Consider the following 15,888-nt stretch of genomic DNA (forward strand, 5'->3'; position numbering starts at 1 on the left):
CAAAAGGATTTATTGAGCACTAAACAAGACTTGCTTTATCTTGTTGTAAAGCTTCTCTTCTTGTCCTTGTGATTTGCTGTTGTCATGTTTAACTGTATATTATTGTCAAAACCCATGAAAATTATTTTCTTTATAGCGATTGAGAAATCTGAAACTTCCTCTGAGCATACGTGTCAGCTCTGTGGAGGCTGGTTCGATACTAAAATTGGATTGTCTAATCATGTGCGAGGACACCTGAAGAGGCTTGGCAAAACCAAGTGGGACGCACACAAGTCTCCGATCTGTGTTCTGAATGAGATGATGCAAAATGAAGAGAAGTATGAAAAAATCCTAAAGGCTTTGAACAGTCGCCGCATTATTCCCAGACCGTTTGTTGCTCAGAAATTTGCATCAAATGATGACTTTTTATCTCAGAATGTTATACCTCTTGAAGCATACCATAATGGCCTAAAGACTGAAGATACGTCTGTGTCTGCATCGGAGGAAGAAGGGCTGAGTTTCCTAAATGAATGTGATGAAACAAAAGCAGTACTACATGATGGGAAAAAAAATCAGTCACTCACACTGATAGAACTCCTGAAAAATAAGAGGTTAGGAGAAGAAAGGAATCCTGATATTTCTCCTCAAAAGATTCATAATCAAACTGCAAGAAAGAGGTTTGTTCAGAAATGTGTTCTTCCATTAAATGAAGACAGTCCATTGATGTATCAGCCACAAAAAATGGACTTGACTATGCAGTCAGGTAAGAAGATGTTTCTAGCTGTCTTGACAACATTTCCAAAGAATCCTTTAATACATAGAAAATGTACAAGTGCAGAGTATTTTATTTGGGATTCTGTTCATTTAATTCTTTTTTTCATTTCCAGAGGACACTCACTGCAAGAGGTAGCACAGCAATTTTTTCTGACATGTTTTTCCTAAAGTGAAAAATCCCCTCAGCAGCACTGAGGGGTTTTTGTGTTGGAACATAGTTCCTGTTCTGCATATGGCTGGGCATAGAAATTCAAAGCGGACATAAAATGAGCCTCAGTAAGGAAGAAGACACATCCTGCAATAAGAAGTTGAAGTGTCCATGCATATTTGGTAGACTAACAGTTCTGAAATGTTTGGGCTTGTAAGCCTGTCTCTGGGCATGAAAACAGCTGGTTTGGGAACTACTTCTTTCAAATCTTTGAGGTTTGTGCAAAGCAGCATTTGCTCAAACTAACGGAACTGTTGATACCATTATAAATGCATAAAATTACAAATTGGTGACTCACTGTCAAGTAATTTTGATGGTTTTAGGCAAACATACTCTTACAACATAGATTAATTCTCATTTGTTTCAAAATTGCGGCTGCTGTGAGAAACTGATGCTTGCTTAGGGCCTGTCTATGCTGAGTGAAGACCTGTGCTGGTTCAAGCTTTGTTGGAATAGTTGTAGCCAGCAGATTTCTAATGCACAGCCCTTGACCGATACGGACAGAGATTGCCTGTCCACTGAGAATTGTGCTAATGAAACAATTCTATAATGAGCTTCCTAGCTACCCTGTATACTAATAGAGCAGGTTTTTATAGTGTTGTTTTTAACCGACTTGTCACGTAAGAGTTATTTCTAGTCTTGGGGAATTCTTACAACCTCCTTTTTAATGTGTACGTAGAGTTTGCATTTACCTCTTTCTTGTTTGGACACCACCTTATAACGCTGCAGGATTCTTTAGATTGAGGAGCAGGATCTTATTTTTATACCCCTGACTTTTTTGGTTCTGTTGTTTTCTTGTTATTACCCAGTGCAGGTTAGTAAAACTGGCAGTGCCTAGTACTTTTTCACCTATATTCTTTTCTTCTTTTAAACAAATGAAAACAGCAGCAGCAATCCAATGTACTCAGAAGTTCTTTTAAGGGTCTACAAAAGTGTGGCAATCAATTTCTTAACAAAGGTGGCTTTCTAAAATGGCATAGTAGAGGTGGAACGGAATTACATTTAATGTCTTCTGGACGTCTGTCGTTGTCCTTTAAGAGGAGATTGTTTAATAAAGGAAGTGTATCTTTGACAGGCTTAATGATTTGAAAAACAATGCTAAAGGAGGAATAGCTTGCCAAACCTGACACTGTGTATTGCTTTCTGTTTAATATTTACCGCTGAATACAAGTTAGCACCTGTTTGGTTGTGACGAACAACCAGGTAAAAAATAAACATATGCTTGCATAGTACTAACCGTTACGAATGGGGCCCTGTAATTATCTGTGGCTGAGGTAACAGAATTTGACAACTAACGCACTGTGCCAGTTGAGTTAATAAGAAAATATTTAACATCAAGTTGAAATTCTTCTGTTTTCCCTAAAAAGGCAAATATTTCTAATTCTGGTTTTAGTTTTTAGAAAGGTTTTTACCAACCAGGTGTTCTTCTTCCATAACTTGCCTGAAAAAACAGCATGTCTTCTGTGGGCTGCTGGAGAATAGGATTCTTTCTTTCCTGCAAACAGAGGCTTTCCAGCTGAGTAGTTTGGGCTTTTTTATTTTTTCTTCTAGTAATTTATTAGTAGAGAACTTGAAATATTAGTTGTCCAAAACAATATATCTTCGGTAAAATGAAGGGAGAAACGTTATGGTGAAGTTGAGCAGGGAATAAGTTATAAAGGTTTCTTTGTCTGGTAAGTGAGGAGTTCAGTATTTTTTCACTGTTTTCCTGTGATAAATAGCATGTTGCTTTGTTGATCATTTATTTAGCACAAAGATTTTAGCAAAAAACTTCAAATCGTTAACTTTCACTATCAATTGCGCATCTAAAGTAATGAACAGAAAACGCACTGAACAAAATGTTTTGTCTAACAGCTGTTCAGTGGTGTGTTTTACCGCCTTTTTATCCAAGTCTTCAACAGCAGCCTAATTTAGTACTGAACTCTTCAGTCGTAGGGGTAAAACACTTTTAATTACCACTTTGTCAACTAGACTTTTAAAATTCTCTTTATTGGAAATGTTGCAAGCTCTGAAATTTCTCTACAGAATTGTGCTATTCGAATTGCAGGATTGTATTTTGGGATTGGAGCTTTCTAATGTGGAGACCTGTAGGAACTTGATAGTAGGTATTAAATGCAGAGTAGCCTAATGGGCTCAAGTTGCCTCCTTTCTGTTCTTTTTCAAATAACATGGTTTGGCTTAAAGCACTACATGGAAAACTAATAACGGTTAACTTGGATCCTTCTAATATACTAAACAATTGCGTCAATGCAGTGAATATATTTTAAACCATCTTTATTGCAGAAAACTTTTTACAACGCTTTGAGAATTTCATTTTTTGAAGAGAGAACTGGATTATAGTTTTCTTTTGAATGATAGGTATGCCTGTGAAGCTTAGAACGTGTGTGCATTGCAATACGACGTTTACAAGTGCTGTTAGCCTGTCCAACCACTTACGCGCTTATGCACGAAAGAAGAGTGCTGGACTTTTGACTGGGACAGGTATGTTTTGTTACAGATGTAAAAGCAAGTCTGTCTATGATACATTTTCCTCATCAGACTGGGCAAAAGCATATGTTAATTCAAAATAATTTTGAAGCTTCTGCTGGTAAACAATTTATTTGCCATCAAACTTCAGCAACTTGTAAGAAAAGGTATGTTGCTGTTGTCCACTCTCATGTCTGATTTTCATTCTTACTCATTTATTTTGGATCCAACACTTAAGGTATGTAAGCAAAACTAAGCGATGGTCACTTAAATTCATTCTCCCACAATATCACAACTTCCAAACCAGCTAGTTGGCCTTCTAATGAAGTGTTTGAAAGTACCTCAAAAAGGAGAGGAAAAAACCAAACAAAGAAACCCCACAACAAACCAATACGTAATTTTTGCAGTCTAGCACATATAATTACTAAGAATAATGTAGTTAAAATAGGAAAAGCAAGTAATTTTATGGTTTGTGTATTTCTAACAACATACTGTACGTAGTTGGTTTCATTTCTTGTTTGGCTCACAACCCCAAAACTACCTGGTCTGACGTGGAGTGAGTGTAGTTACAGCATTTGGCACTGCTATTAACGTGTTTTATTAAAACACACTTCATTTTGAAATTCCTCTAATATTCCATATTTTAACTCTTTTTCCAGAGGCCTGCATTTTGCTTGGCTGTAGGCAATTTCTGAGTTTACTTGGATTATTGCTGAGATTAGTGGGACTTAGTATGATCAACAGCAAATTGGGGAGCAGAGATGGAATATAGTGAGGAAAATTTGGAGATACAAAGTCTGGAATATTCAGTAATTAAGAAGGGCAACCATCAGTTTTCTGTGTCAACAAGCACAGACTTTTACATAATGATTTGGAAAAATGCATAATCCCTTTTTTTTTATCTGCAGATGTAATTCATTATGACAAGAATGACAAACAAACTGAGTTTCATGATTTGTCTGCAGAAGGCTAAAAAATGTTTTTACACACTGGGCCTGTGGCTGCCAGGTCTTAACGTTGTACGAAGTTAATGCTATAACAAAGTAGTTTTAGAAGGAAGTCAGCAGATGCGGTAATATCCAATGTGTAGGAGTGTATGCCTTTAGTTAGTGATTCTGAAAGTTTTCATATTTACTCAGTAGAAAGATGATGATAGTGGACTTCATTTACCACTGCTGTGATATTAGCCCTGTGGTAAGTTACTTTGCTTTGATACGTGCTGGTGGAATATTTTTCAATAGCTATATGTTTAAATTGCATATTGAAATCTTAACAGCAGTGCAATGGAGGAGACACTGGCAAACAGGATAGTACACAGAGGTTGGGTCCTGGACACGCTCCTTGTACCTCAGCTTCCCTTTTGCTAAATGGATAAGTGAAGGTAGCTTGTTAAGGTGCTTTCAGGGATATTTGTTTTCTTTAAGAAATGTATTTTGCTAGCGAAGTGGTAGCATACTCATCGGAACAGTTGCCACTTTCTTTAAAAGAACTGAAAGAAAACTTCTAAGTCTTGTATCATTGGACCTCGAAGTTTGTTTAAAATTAGGTTCAAAACAAAATGAGATTAGAAACAAGGCTTAAAAAAAGGTTAGAAACAAAACTTTAAAAAAATATCTTTTGATCTCAGAAGCTGGAGCTGGGCCAGATAAATAGCCTGTACTGTGTGCATAAAGGCCTTTCACTGAAACCAATGACTTAGAGGCTTAAGTTCTAGCTATAACATTTGCAACCAATGTATATTTGTATGAACTTTGTCATTACCATTAAAACTTCTATAACTCTGTGAAGTTTGTAAACTTTGCTCATTGACTTTTCATTTGAGCAAGCTCAATGCAAGGCATGTAGACCAGAAAATATGCCTTTAAACAGTGGTTTTATTTGATATTCCACTTTATATTGTAAGTTTTGTGAATTATTTTAATGCAAGATTTCACTAGCACACACTAGTTATAAACTTCACTATGAGTGTTGTTCTTGGAGAGATCTCAGTTTTTCTTATTAGAAAATGGTTGCAGTTTTGAGATGTCTTCAGTTTGGCTTCAGCCTGGAACCTGTATGGAGACAATGAGAATACATTTACAAAGGTTCCTGCTTCTGTTTTCATGAAACTTTTCTTACATCTTCTAAAGTAAACGTAACTACCAAAAAGAAATCATGTTGGTTAATATTTGTCTCGGTTTCTTGTTGTAATTAAATAATTGTGTGTAAACGTGAATGCTGTAATTCTTTTACTTGGCAATTGTTACAGGAGCTAGGCATTACTGTTTAGTAAGAGAACTATAATAATCTCTGCATGTCACCAAAGTGAGACCTTTCCTAGTGCTACATTAGCTTATGTACTAGTGTTCTGCTCAGTTTTTCAGTTTGTGTATGTTTTTGTTATTGATTATTGTCATGTTGCTTTTCTAGCAGATGCCCTTTTTCAGAGTCAGTAATTTGATCAAATTTAGTTAAATCTATCCCTATTTTTTTATTCAAATGCAACTTGACAGTTTTAGCAGTATAACAGGCATAGTTAAGCATAACGGTAAATTTTGAGACTGGACTCAAGAAAAACATCCTAGAAGTGAAAGTTTCTAGGCTGTTGGCTGTTGAAGGTTAGTGTTTATTAAACTTAATTTGTGCCTGTAGTTATGCAGCATGGATCCACTGTATAGCAAATGCCTGTCTAGGTTCGTTTGGATAGTTAACTTGCTTTTGTATTAGTGCTTGCATGATGTTCTTCAGGTGTTTGACTGGAACACTAATTATTTATTTTGTTGTGATGCAGTTCAATTTTGAACAGTGTAATGATTTAATCGCTCATCTTTAGTAGGTGCTGATTTCCTTTTTATACCTGTTTTGATGAATAGCAACACATTAGTGTTTCTCAGAGCATGTGGCAAACTTAATTCTTTCTTTTGATTATCTTTAGAGCATGAGATAGACCTATGCAAAATCTTAAAAATGCATCTTGCTCTTCTTGGTACAGTTGTATATCCAGCTTCTTTCCTTTTCTTGTCTCTAGGCCTCTCTTCCCCTCCGAAGTCTCTTGATACTCTCTTGCACCCTGGCTTTTTACATCTTCTCTTTGTTGACTCTTTTCACACACTCAGTCTATTCTTACCAGCTGTCGTCTTCTGGGAATTGCCCCTCTCATCTTTGGTCTTTGCTTCTGTAGATGGAGACTGCTTTTTCAGAAGTTTGGGAGAGAACAATAAAATACAGAGCAAGGAGTCTGGCCTTGGAGCCAACAGCATGACTGAGGTAGCGGTTTGTGCGGCCTCTACACTTCCAAATAATTTCTAATATTGCTTTGTCAAAATTGTAGCTTTGGGAAGTTTACTGCAGAAGCATATGCAGCTACAGCAGAAATCTGAGATCCACTGACTTTGCTGTTACAGTTATAACTGATCAACTGGTGTCATGAGCTGATTTTTAGTATCCCATAAAATCCTTCGTGGAGCAAATTACTGGAGGGGGTTTTCTAATGCATTTTACTGTGCAGCAATGATGAGGATAGATAGCAAGTGATTGAATTTGAAAAATTAAGGAATAAATATACAAGAAAGATATTTCTTTTTTGTTTACTCTTTAATTGGCAGTGTTTTTAAATGGTTAATTAGATCCATTTATGCATGCAATTATTCAACTTGTGTTAGCTTACATAATGCTGTGACAAAAGTAATGAAGTCTGAATAAAGACCCGGCTTCAGTCTTTCTGAAATGAGAAGTGTTCCACATTGGGGGACATCAAGGAGCGGAGCATGCAAATGAGCATGGATGCACTTCAATTTTGAACCTCAGACCAAATAATCATGGCGTGAAGGACCTCTAATTGTGACTTTTCTAATTCACGTTGTCTTAGACATGCTCATTTTAGCTTCCTATGTCTGCTCATAGTCTTTCTTGATAAGTGGTCACAGAGGTAAAGAAGGGGTTTTATATGCAGCCTTTCTCCCTAGCATACGTTTTTCCAAATAGTGTGCTCTGAAATTGAACTTGAGTGCCTCAAGGAGATCCTTCCAAAGTTTGATTGTCTTTTGTTTTAAATGGGTTGTTTGTCTGTCACACCGTATCTGAGGTTGGTTACATCCAAAGTGGTGTAACTGGTTGTTCACAAAAAGTTTTTGGAATAGCACCTAGGAAGCACCAGGTGGCCAGACTTGAAGGAAGGAGACTTCTTCCCAAAAGAATTGGGCCTTTATGGAGAAGGAAGGATGATAGTTTGGGAGCTGTGATAGCCATGATTAGGCATTAACGGTAGGTAGTTCCTGCCTCTGTCTGCAACTTCCGTTCAGCTTACTAGAGTTAAACTATCCTTGATCTCCTCTTGAAAGTGCTAAAACTGTACTTTCTGAGGCGATGATGCTTTGTCACAGAAAAGGCATTGGGAGAACAGTAGCTGAGTTTTGGTCAAAATGTGGTTATGCTTTCTGATGGGTGAGGCAGCGGTGTGACTGACTTGACGCTCGGCAAGTGCTTGTAAGCGTCATATCAACAGAGTTCTTATCTGTGTGCGTGTGACTTCGTTTAAACTTGTTACTCTCTGGATAGACAAAAATGAAGTTTTATGTGGCAGTCGCTGGTACAGATGTCTGATAACTGGTGTTGGAATTGTGGTTTTCACTCAGCTTCACCCAGATGTTACGTGTTCACTGCTTACTTTCCAGCTTCATTGGAGTAACTTCAAAATGTAATTGTGCTGCTTTGTGCCCCCTACAATGTGAAGGAATTATGGTCACTAGGTCGAAAGACAAAGGGAACAAAAAATACCCCTTGCAGAACACAGGTTTAGTGTTCTCAGTATTTTCTGTCTTTTGTAACGGCTTCTTACTTGGGCAAATCTACTTCCAATCTTGGCTAAGTTACTCTGAAAATGCATTGAGTGCTCTGAATTTTTTTTCTTGATGTCTTTCTGTGTTCTTTGTTTTGCAATTTCTCTCTCTGGAGCCTCCACCATAAATGGCTCAGAGAAGATGACCATTCTTTTGTTTTCCTTGTTTTCTCATTGTCCTTGGAAAAGGTACCTTTCAGGAGAGTAGAAACTGCCTCTTCTGGTACATTATGGCAGTTTCTGTTTGTGTTTCTGTCTGTTTGGTTGCATAGTAGTTCAGAGGGTTTTTTTCTTAGAAGATTACACACACAAAACCGTTAGATTTCAGGACCTCTGTTGCAGAAGACCAATTCAAATCTAGTAAGAAAGTGAAAGCTCTCTGAAATGATTGGGATGTATGTGACTAGAATCAAATTTCTTGATGGGAATGAATGTCTTAAGTTTGCCAACATGAAGAAAATATGCTAGTTCTTGTTTCAAATGCATGGGAGCTTCTTTAGAAGGAACCTGCTGTCTGCCTTTTTTTTTTTTGCCCTTTTTTTTTTTTTTTTTTTTTACTCATATCAACTGACATCAACTAACTGAAATCATATGCAGCTCATGGATGTGTTTGCATTCAGATAATACTGACCTATGTTTCCCTTCTTCCCATGATGTTGTGCAAAATCGGCAACGGCAAAGCTTTTGCTGTAATAACAGCTTCAGATGAGTCGCCCCTCATGCAAATAGTTGGTTTCAGAGACTGGGTGTCTGGGTTTCAGTATTTTATCTGCTTACATTTCTGGTGATGTTGCTACCGATTTTGCGGTATGTAAAATATTTATACTACTTGATAGTTCCTACAGCCTGAAAGATAGTTAACTTTTTTCTTCCTAATTATATGAAGAATGTGCTTTTGATGGGAGGATAAAGCATTAAGAACCCTTTACCTATTCACTTTTCCAGAAGTTATCTTGGCCATTTCTATCTATCTCTCCCCTGCCACCTTGGGTTACTGCCTTTATATCCACACTGCTTTCATTGTTGCCATCAGAAAAAATGCTGTTGAGCCTCATCTTCCTAATGATGGCTTGACCCAAGGTCTGAAGAAAGTCTTTTTAGGTTTGTATCTGCTTTCTACTTGTTTGATTAGTTCTCTGGTACCTTCGAACCTCAAAAACTCGTTCTAATTTTTGTAGATACTGTAGAAATCTTTAAATCTGGGGTGGAATTGGGAAATGTCTGGTGTATCTACGAGTTCAAAGTTTGGCTACGGGGTAAAAGCTTGAAAGGCGCTCATTTGGAGGACATCAGAAAAATGAAGGATGCAATCAAGACTGTGTTCTTTGAATGAGCAGGTTTGGCTCACCAGATGATGTCTTACGCTTCAGAATACTAAGGTTTATTCTTCTGTTTTATATTATGGGAGTAAAAACTTAGACACGTGTAACAACTTTTAAAATTTTACTGTTAAGATGCTTCAGTATCATACAGTTTGTTACTGTCTTTCAGGCTTCTGGGGAGTTTCAGCGTTGGTGTCTTGTGTTTTGGAATAGGGTGTAGCTAGATGCACTTCTCACTTCATGCAGTCCCCAACTTCCTGTTTTCTCTTGAGCTTTATGAGCTATTTTTATCATAACAATATTAACTGAGCTTAATCCCCTCATCCCCCAACTTTGGCTGCTTCTTAGAATCTCCAGGTTTTGTTACAGATTCCTATTACATGTATTTATGGGAGGTACAGACCTCTATGCTAACTGAACCCATTTGCTATGCATCTCCTGTGCGCACACGTTATTTTCATACACAGCTTCAAATGCGTAGACTGAATTTAAAAAGTGGCCTTGCCATCTCTGTCGAATGTCCTAATACCAGCTCCCACTGCCAAGGATTAATACATAATTTTTTTAAGATGCATTAGAATTCAGACAAGAGTGAGGGGGAAGCTTCATTTGAAATTCTTAGAATAAAAGGACAAATGGCAGGTGTTTTATTCCAACTGGAAATTCTTGATTGCATTAGCTGAAAGCTACAGCTTTGTCAAGTCATAACTGGGTTGAACATGAGTGGTCTTACAATGGTACTTGAACTACAAAACAAGTTCCAAGATTTTGACAGCGTTTTATGCATGAAAGGGAATTTCCAATGGTTCCTTGCTTCTGTATCATTCTGCAATAGGTTAGTAGGTGCTTGCTTATACTAAAACAACAGTGTAATGCTGAATGTCAATTATCTAGTCCTTTAAAGAGCAAGTACTGTACTAAACTAAAAAAATAGCTTCGTGTGTTTTGTCAGTAAAGTTCTTAGAATACACTGTAATTGTTTTGGATTTACATTATAATTAAATGTGGAATAACAAGGAGATAGATGTCTTTTCACTGCTGCTATAGGGGATGCTTACTAAATATCTCTGGTTAACGCTCATCGAAGTATTACTTTCACATATGGAAATTTCTCTCTTCTTAGCTTTAGACTGTAAGCAAAAGAAGTCAAGGTCAAGATCTGGAAGCAAGAAAAAAATGCTGCCATTACCTCATAGTGCTGATGAAGTTTACATACTCAGATGCAGGTACACAGGGTTATTTTAATTGAAAGAACACATTATTAAGAGTGTGCTAATTTTGGTCATAAGAAGATTTAAGATTGTATCCTGTAAATGTGTTTGTGATTAAATTGAATAATAAGGGGGGGGGCGGGGTGACAGTTGTCTATTTTCATTAATTTGAACAAGAGGACTTGAATCAGGTATGAGGTTGCCGACTGTTTCTCTAGCTAAAGTCTTATTTGGTCGTGTCTGAGTAATATTGTGTCCTTCAAAAGAACCTTACGTAAGAACGAGAGGTTGTTATTGCTAGTGTTAAAAATGTAAGAGTGTAAATTGTGTAAACTGCAAAGGTTTTGTGCTCATAGTCATAGTTACTATAAGTGAAGTGAATTACTAAGGTTTTCAGTGAAAATATGTAGAAACAAACTTCAAGAAAATTAAGGCTTTCCACTTATTGTCTGTCTTTTATAATTTTTCAGTAGAGCTAGGTGTATCTTGATGGACTAATTTTAATATTTGCATAGGTTTTGCGGTCTGGTCTTTCGAGGACCTTTGTCTGTTCAAGAAGACTGGATAAAGCACTTGCAGCGACACATTGTCAACGCAAATCTTCCACGGACTGGAGCTGGCATGGTTGAAGTTACGTCACTACTTAAAAAGCCTGCTTCAATTACTGAAACTTCATTTTCTTTACTGATGGCAGAAGCAGCATCATAGAACAAGGAAACATTTTAAATTTTAATTGGATGTAAATTTGAAATACTTTGTCATTTTTTAAAATAAATTGCTACACTAAATTATGTTTATAAATGCTAAAGACAGAAAAATAGAGGAAGTGGATTACAGTAACATCAAAATAAATTGAATACTTAACAGTTACAGTAAGTAGTCTTTATATTTTATATAGGGTGGAAGATGTGTTTTTAAGGTTTATTATGTTTTTTGTCAGTTACCGTGTTCACTATCAATACAAGACCATTACATGTATGGCAGCCATTTTTAAATTGTTGCACATGAATACTTAAAAGACAGATTTTAATAAAACAAAGAAACCATGTTCTCTTCAGTGTTACCCAAATCAAGGCTCTGTTTATTCCAAAAAGAATTACATAGTAAAATAAGATATTATATTTTGTTTGTATGTATGTAGTGTTTTGTATAATACCGAGAACTGCTAATACAATTTACTCAACTTAGGGCATTAAATATCATGTACTTCATAGTTCAAGAGACTGTTTCATTCAAATAGGGCAATTAGTACTATTCTATCTAGGTGTGTAAGTGTTTTTTTTAAATCACATGAGGCTTTTTGTACTAAAAAGTGGAGGGAAACTTGTTTAAACAAATTTCTAAGACAAATATGTACATAATACTGGAAATTTGTGGTAAGGAAATATTCTTTACTTCAGTTGCATTTCTCACTGACAATAAAGTGGTGCATCCATGCTACCTCCTACTTGTCAACAAAGATGGTATTTACCCTTATGTTTTTGTATCATAGTAGATTCAGTCCAACTTTCTTTATTACAAAGCATCTTTTTGTTAACAAGTTTGTTTCTTTATGATGATTTACTTAAAGTCTGACTTGCTTACAGAAGTTTGCCTCTCTACTATTTTATTTAACACTGTAGAAATGTACTAATAAGCATTGCTCACTACACGGTTAGAGTAGAGTTTTCATTTATAATTCTGTTTAAAAGATTGATCATTTTAGAAAATTCGAACACAGATTGAAATGTTTCTACATATGAAGAGAATGTTTACAACTTAAAATTTAGAGCTTGTTTTGGATGTGATTATATGTATGAAAACTGTAACACTATGCTCATGCTAAGGACCTACTTACAGAATTACTGAAATAAATGTGCTGTGAGGATGGAAATATGGTGCAGGTGTCTTGGTCATGATGAATCGTGTTTGTTCATTTAAACTGTTTCAGAACATGATTTTTGTTTAAATCAAATCAGATTCCTCTACAAATCAATTTTGTATGCAAGTAACATTTCATTTTACTCATATAGGGTAACAGATACTGTAGTTAAGCCAAGGATATGCATTGATATTTTCTTTATATGTAAATAAAGTTAAAAGCAGTTAAAACAAGAGGAGTATTTTGGTAGAGTATATACATACCTCACTGCCAGTGAAATTGCTTTCCTATGGTATATCTCCTTACCAGAAAAATCTCTAAATAAAAAGGTTTAAAGAAAATCTAAATGTCTATAATGTGAAGCATTTATTTGCATTGTGTGAATTAAGTTTGTGAAATTTATTTGTCTTGCTTGAGATTAGAATCTTCTCATGATCTTAAGTAAAATTACATTTACTTGCAATAAACTGACTTGTTCACGGAAGCATTACACTTGATTGGTGGAAAATATGAGTAAATGTCTGTCTTCCTGTATGTGCGCAGTTCAGAGTTAAGACATGAGGCTCGTTAACGTTCTGGTAAAATAGATGGGCTGAAAATGCGCAGCTGTGCGGGACAGAGTCCTCAGACAAGGCCGTGCCAGCTCTGTCAAGGATGTCATTAAATTAGTGCTATTGGGTGTTTTACTGTACAGGTTGCTACAGATAACTTTAGCTTTATTGTCAACATTTATTCCTTTTTTTCCTCTTTTTTTTTTTTTTCCTAACTGGAAGATCTACATCAGTACATTTAAAGGCTGAAGGAAAAAATATGTTAGAGATTTTAGGAAAGACAACTGGGATGTTGAAGTGTATTGCAGACAAATGTGTATGAAGACTAAACTTGTGTATGATGCTGGGATTTTTTTATATGCTGTGAAAATGGAAGATTTACAGCAGTGTGTTGACACAGAATAGAGGGAAGTGATCAAATCACCTTGAATGTTTGTAATGCTTTAATAGAGTGCTTGTTTACCCTTCTCACCAAAAAAAGGTGCTTGTGAGAGCACCATATTTTGTGGCTGTTTAACAGATGAAAAAAATGAATTAAGTGCAAATGATATTTAACTAGTATTGCTAAGAATGCTTGTTAAGGTGAAGCCATACTGTGCAGAATTTAGCAGTAGCAAAAAAACTCTTATTAGGTTCATGATAAAAAAACTAGTTTACTCTATTTAATTCATTAAACCCCAACAGTGAGCTGCTTTGTGTAACGCTAAAATGCAAGTTTGTGTCTGAAGAGCAGGGAGGTCTAGGCCTGATTAGTTTCCCAAATGTGACTCCTTTGATGCGGAGCCGCAGTTTCTGGTGGCGGGACTTACTGGGTGCCTGCGCTGGAGCTGCCTGCCCTGCTGGCGCCCCAGCCGGGACAACAGCGTCTGAAGCACATACAGAAGTTCTGGAACTCTTCTGATTACTAAATTAATTGCATATATGGTTGATATGGACTGAATGATCTTTAAAAATAACGATAGGATAGCCTTAAGCTTTCTTTAGCTGCTAGGTCTCAAGTGGGGCTGTGTGTTTTCTCGGTTTCTGTTGTTCGGAAATGCAGATATTCTGTCACTACCTACAAGGAGATATAAATCCCCCTTTGCAGAGTTATAGAGATTCTAAATAATCTGGTAGAAGAGAGTTAATTAAACCAGTCACTTTATCATATGAATCTCATGTTTTGAGATGTATGGCTTGAGAGGCTCTATGGCAGTCTGTGCTGAAGGGCTGCACTTCCAGAATTGCACATATGAGCTGGAGGGTTCGTCTGTCCACGTTGGCTGGATTGCTTTGGGGTGACAGCTGCAGTGGTGTCATCATTTGTGTTTGGTTGATTTGGGTTCCTTATCACAATCTTGTGTGTTCCTGGAGTTGCCCTAGTTTCTGGTAAAGCTCTCTTTAAGTAGCAGCCTCTGGAAAATGACAAAGGAATTTCCAGAATGCGTAGAGAAGCCTGGGAAATAGTAGAAGACCGCCCTCCATGTTTTGTAAGGTGATTACCTGTATCCCCTAGTCCCAGAAATGTTTCCAATAATCTTGGAAAAAATTAAAACTCTTGTTGGCCTTGCTTGAAAAGAGGTTTCTGCAGGACCTTGGGAAGGCGATTTTAAAGTGTTTGTGGCAGCTGCTGCCAGGTGGCAGTGTGTTCAGGCTGGATGCGTGGAAGATGGGAGATGGAGGCAAGTGGATAACAAACGCTGGCTCGCAAAGATCCCTGGGCGTTTACTCCTGTTTGCCATGTGCTGCTTCGTGTGGGTTGCGTGGATTGTACTGGGTGGGCTGCTCCCACAAACCGAGGTGCTCCAGCTCTGCCCGCAGACCCACCGTCTGCTTCCTCAGGGCTCAGCCAGCCAGTGTCAGGCAGTGAGCTGCTGACTCTTCTCCCTGGGAGAAAAGGCACAGTCCAGGCAATAGCGAACGGTAGCCATTGGGGAGGGATAGCGAGCGCCAAACGCGCCAAAGATGGGATTGTGATAGCTGGGGTTTGTCCTGGGCCAGGCTTGTCGTGTTTGAGCATGTACCTGTTCAAAATCCTGCCTTTTCAGCCGCACTCAGGGAAATCGCCAAGGTCTTTGAGGTAAGTGGATCACGGGAGGAACGCGAGTCATGAGTTGGGGCTCAGAGAAGTGCGTCCATCCCAAGTCTGGGAAGGTCAGCCTCACGGCGCTGAGACGGGGAGATCTCTTTCTGCAAAGCTCTTTTGACACCAGGGCTTTTTCTGGGCCGGTTGTGGTTCTGGATTATCCTGCATGTCAATAGTGCTTTAAAGAGGGGTTATTTGTTAAATCTTCTACCTGATTCTGAAAACCTACAGAAGATAAATGTTGGCGCTGAACAAAGGTGGAAAAATTAACAGCGAGTAACAAGTACTTGGTTTTAGCTAAGTGGTAGGGGCTGTGAAAGAAGCCTGTTTAGTTGAGCACTATGGTTAACAGACTTTTCCACTCTTTATCACAGTAGTTAATGTCCTGGATACTTTACACTAGTTTCATATTAAAAAAAATACTGGTTTATATAGTTTTGACTTTGTTTTTTTAAAAAAAGGTCTTTTTACGGTGGTGCTTATTTAAAGAGCTGACTGCATTATGATATATTTCAATCCACATGCTTTGTAGGTGCTGTTGCCTGATGCTTGGGTAGCAATTTTGATGTAATGGAAGCATTTGGCCACAGTGCCGGGTCTGTAATCTCTTGCAATAAAATGTTCCTTTTTAACAC

The 15,888-nt window shown here is 37.4% G+C and overlaps 1 protein-coding gene across 21 annotated transcripts in view; it reads left to right on the plus strand.

Moving 5' to 3' along the window:
* The window catches only part of ZNF644 (zinc finger protein 644), a 77,109-nt gene extending 65,284 nt beyond the window's left edge, over window positions 1-11,825 (plus strand). For 17 of the 21 annotated variants that reach the window (XM_074596988.1, XM_074596985.1, XM_074596995.1 and 14 more), the window contains 3 exons: window positions 137-742; window positions 10,689-10,791; window positions 11,292-11,825. In XM_074596988.1, coding sequence (XP_074453089.1) covers window positions 137-742; window positions 10,689-10,791; window positions 11,292-11,484 — 902 coding nt within the window. In that variant the 3' untranslated portion in view covers window positions 11,485-11,825. Of the gene's footprint in view, window positions 1-136; window positions 743-866; window positions 1,177-3,319; window positions 3,443-9,421; window positions 9,623-10,688; window positions 10,792-11,291 lie in introns of those variants that run through there. The other 4 variants (XM_074597003.1, XM_074597002.1, XR_012588625.1 and 1 more) reach the window with 3 other exon arrangements.
* The last annotated feature ends 4,063 nt before the right edge of the window (window positions 11,826-15,888 follow it).

This window comes from Larus michahellis, chromosome 8 (genome assembly GCF_964199755.1).
Source record: "Larus michahellis chromosome 8, bLarMic1.1, whole genome shotgun sequence".
Taxonomy (NCBI): Eukaryota; Metazoa; Chordata; class Aves; order Charadriiformes; family Laridae; genus Larus; species Larus michahellis.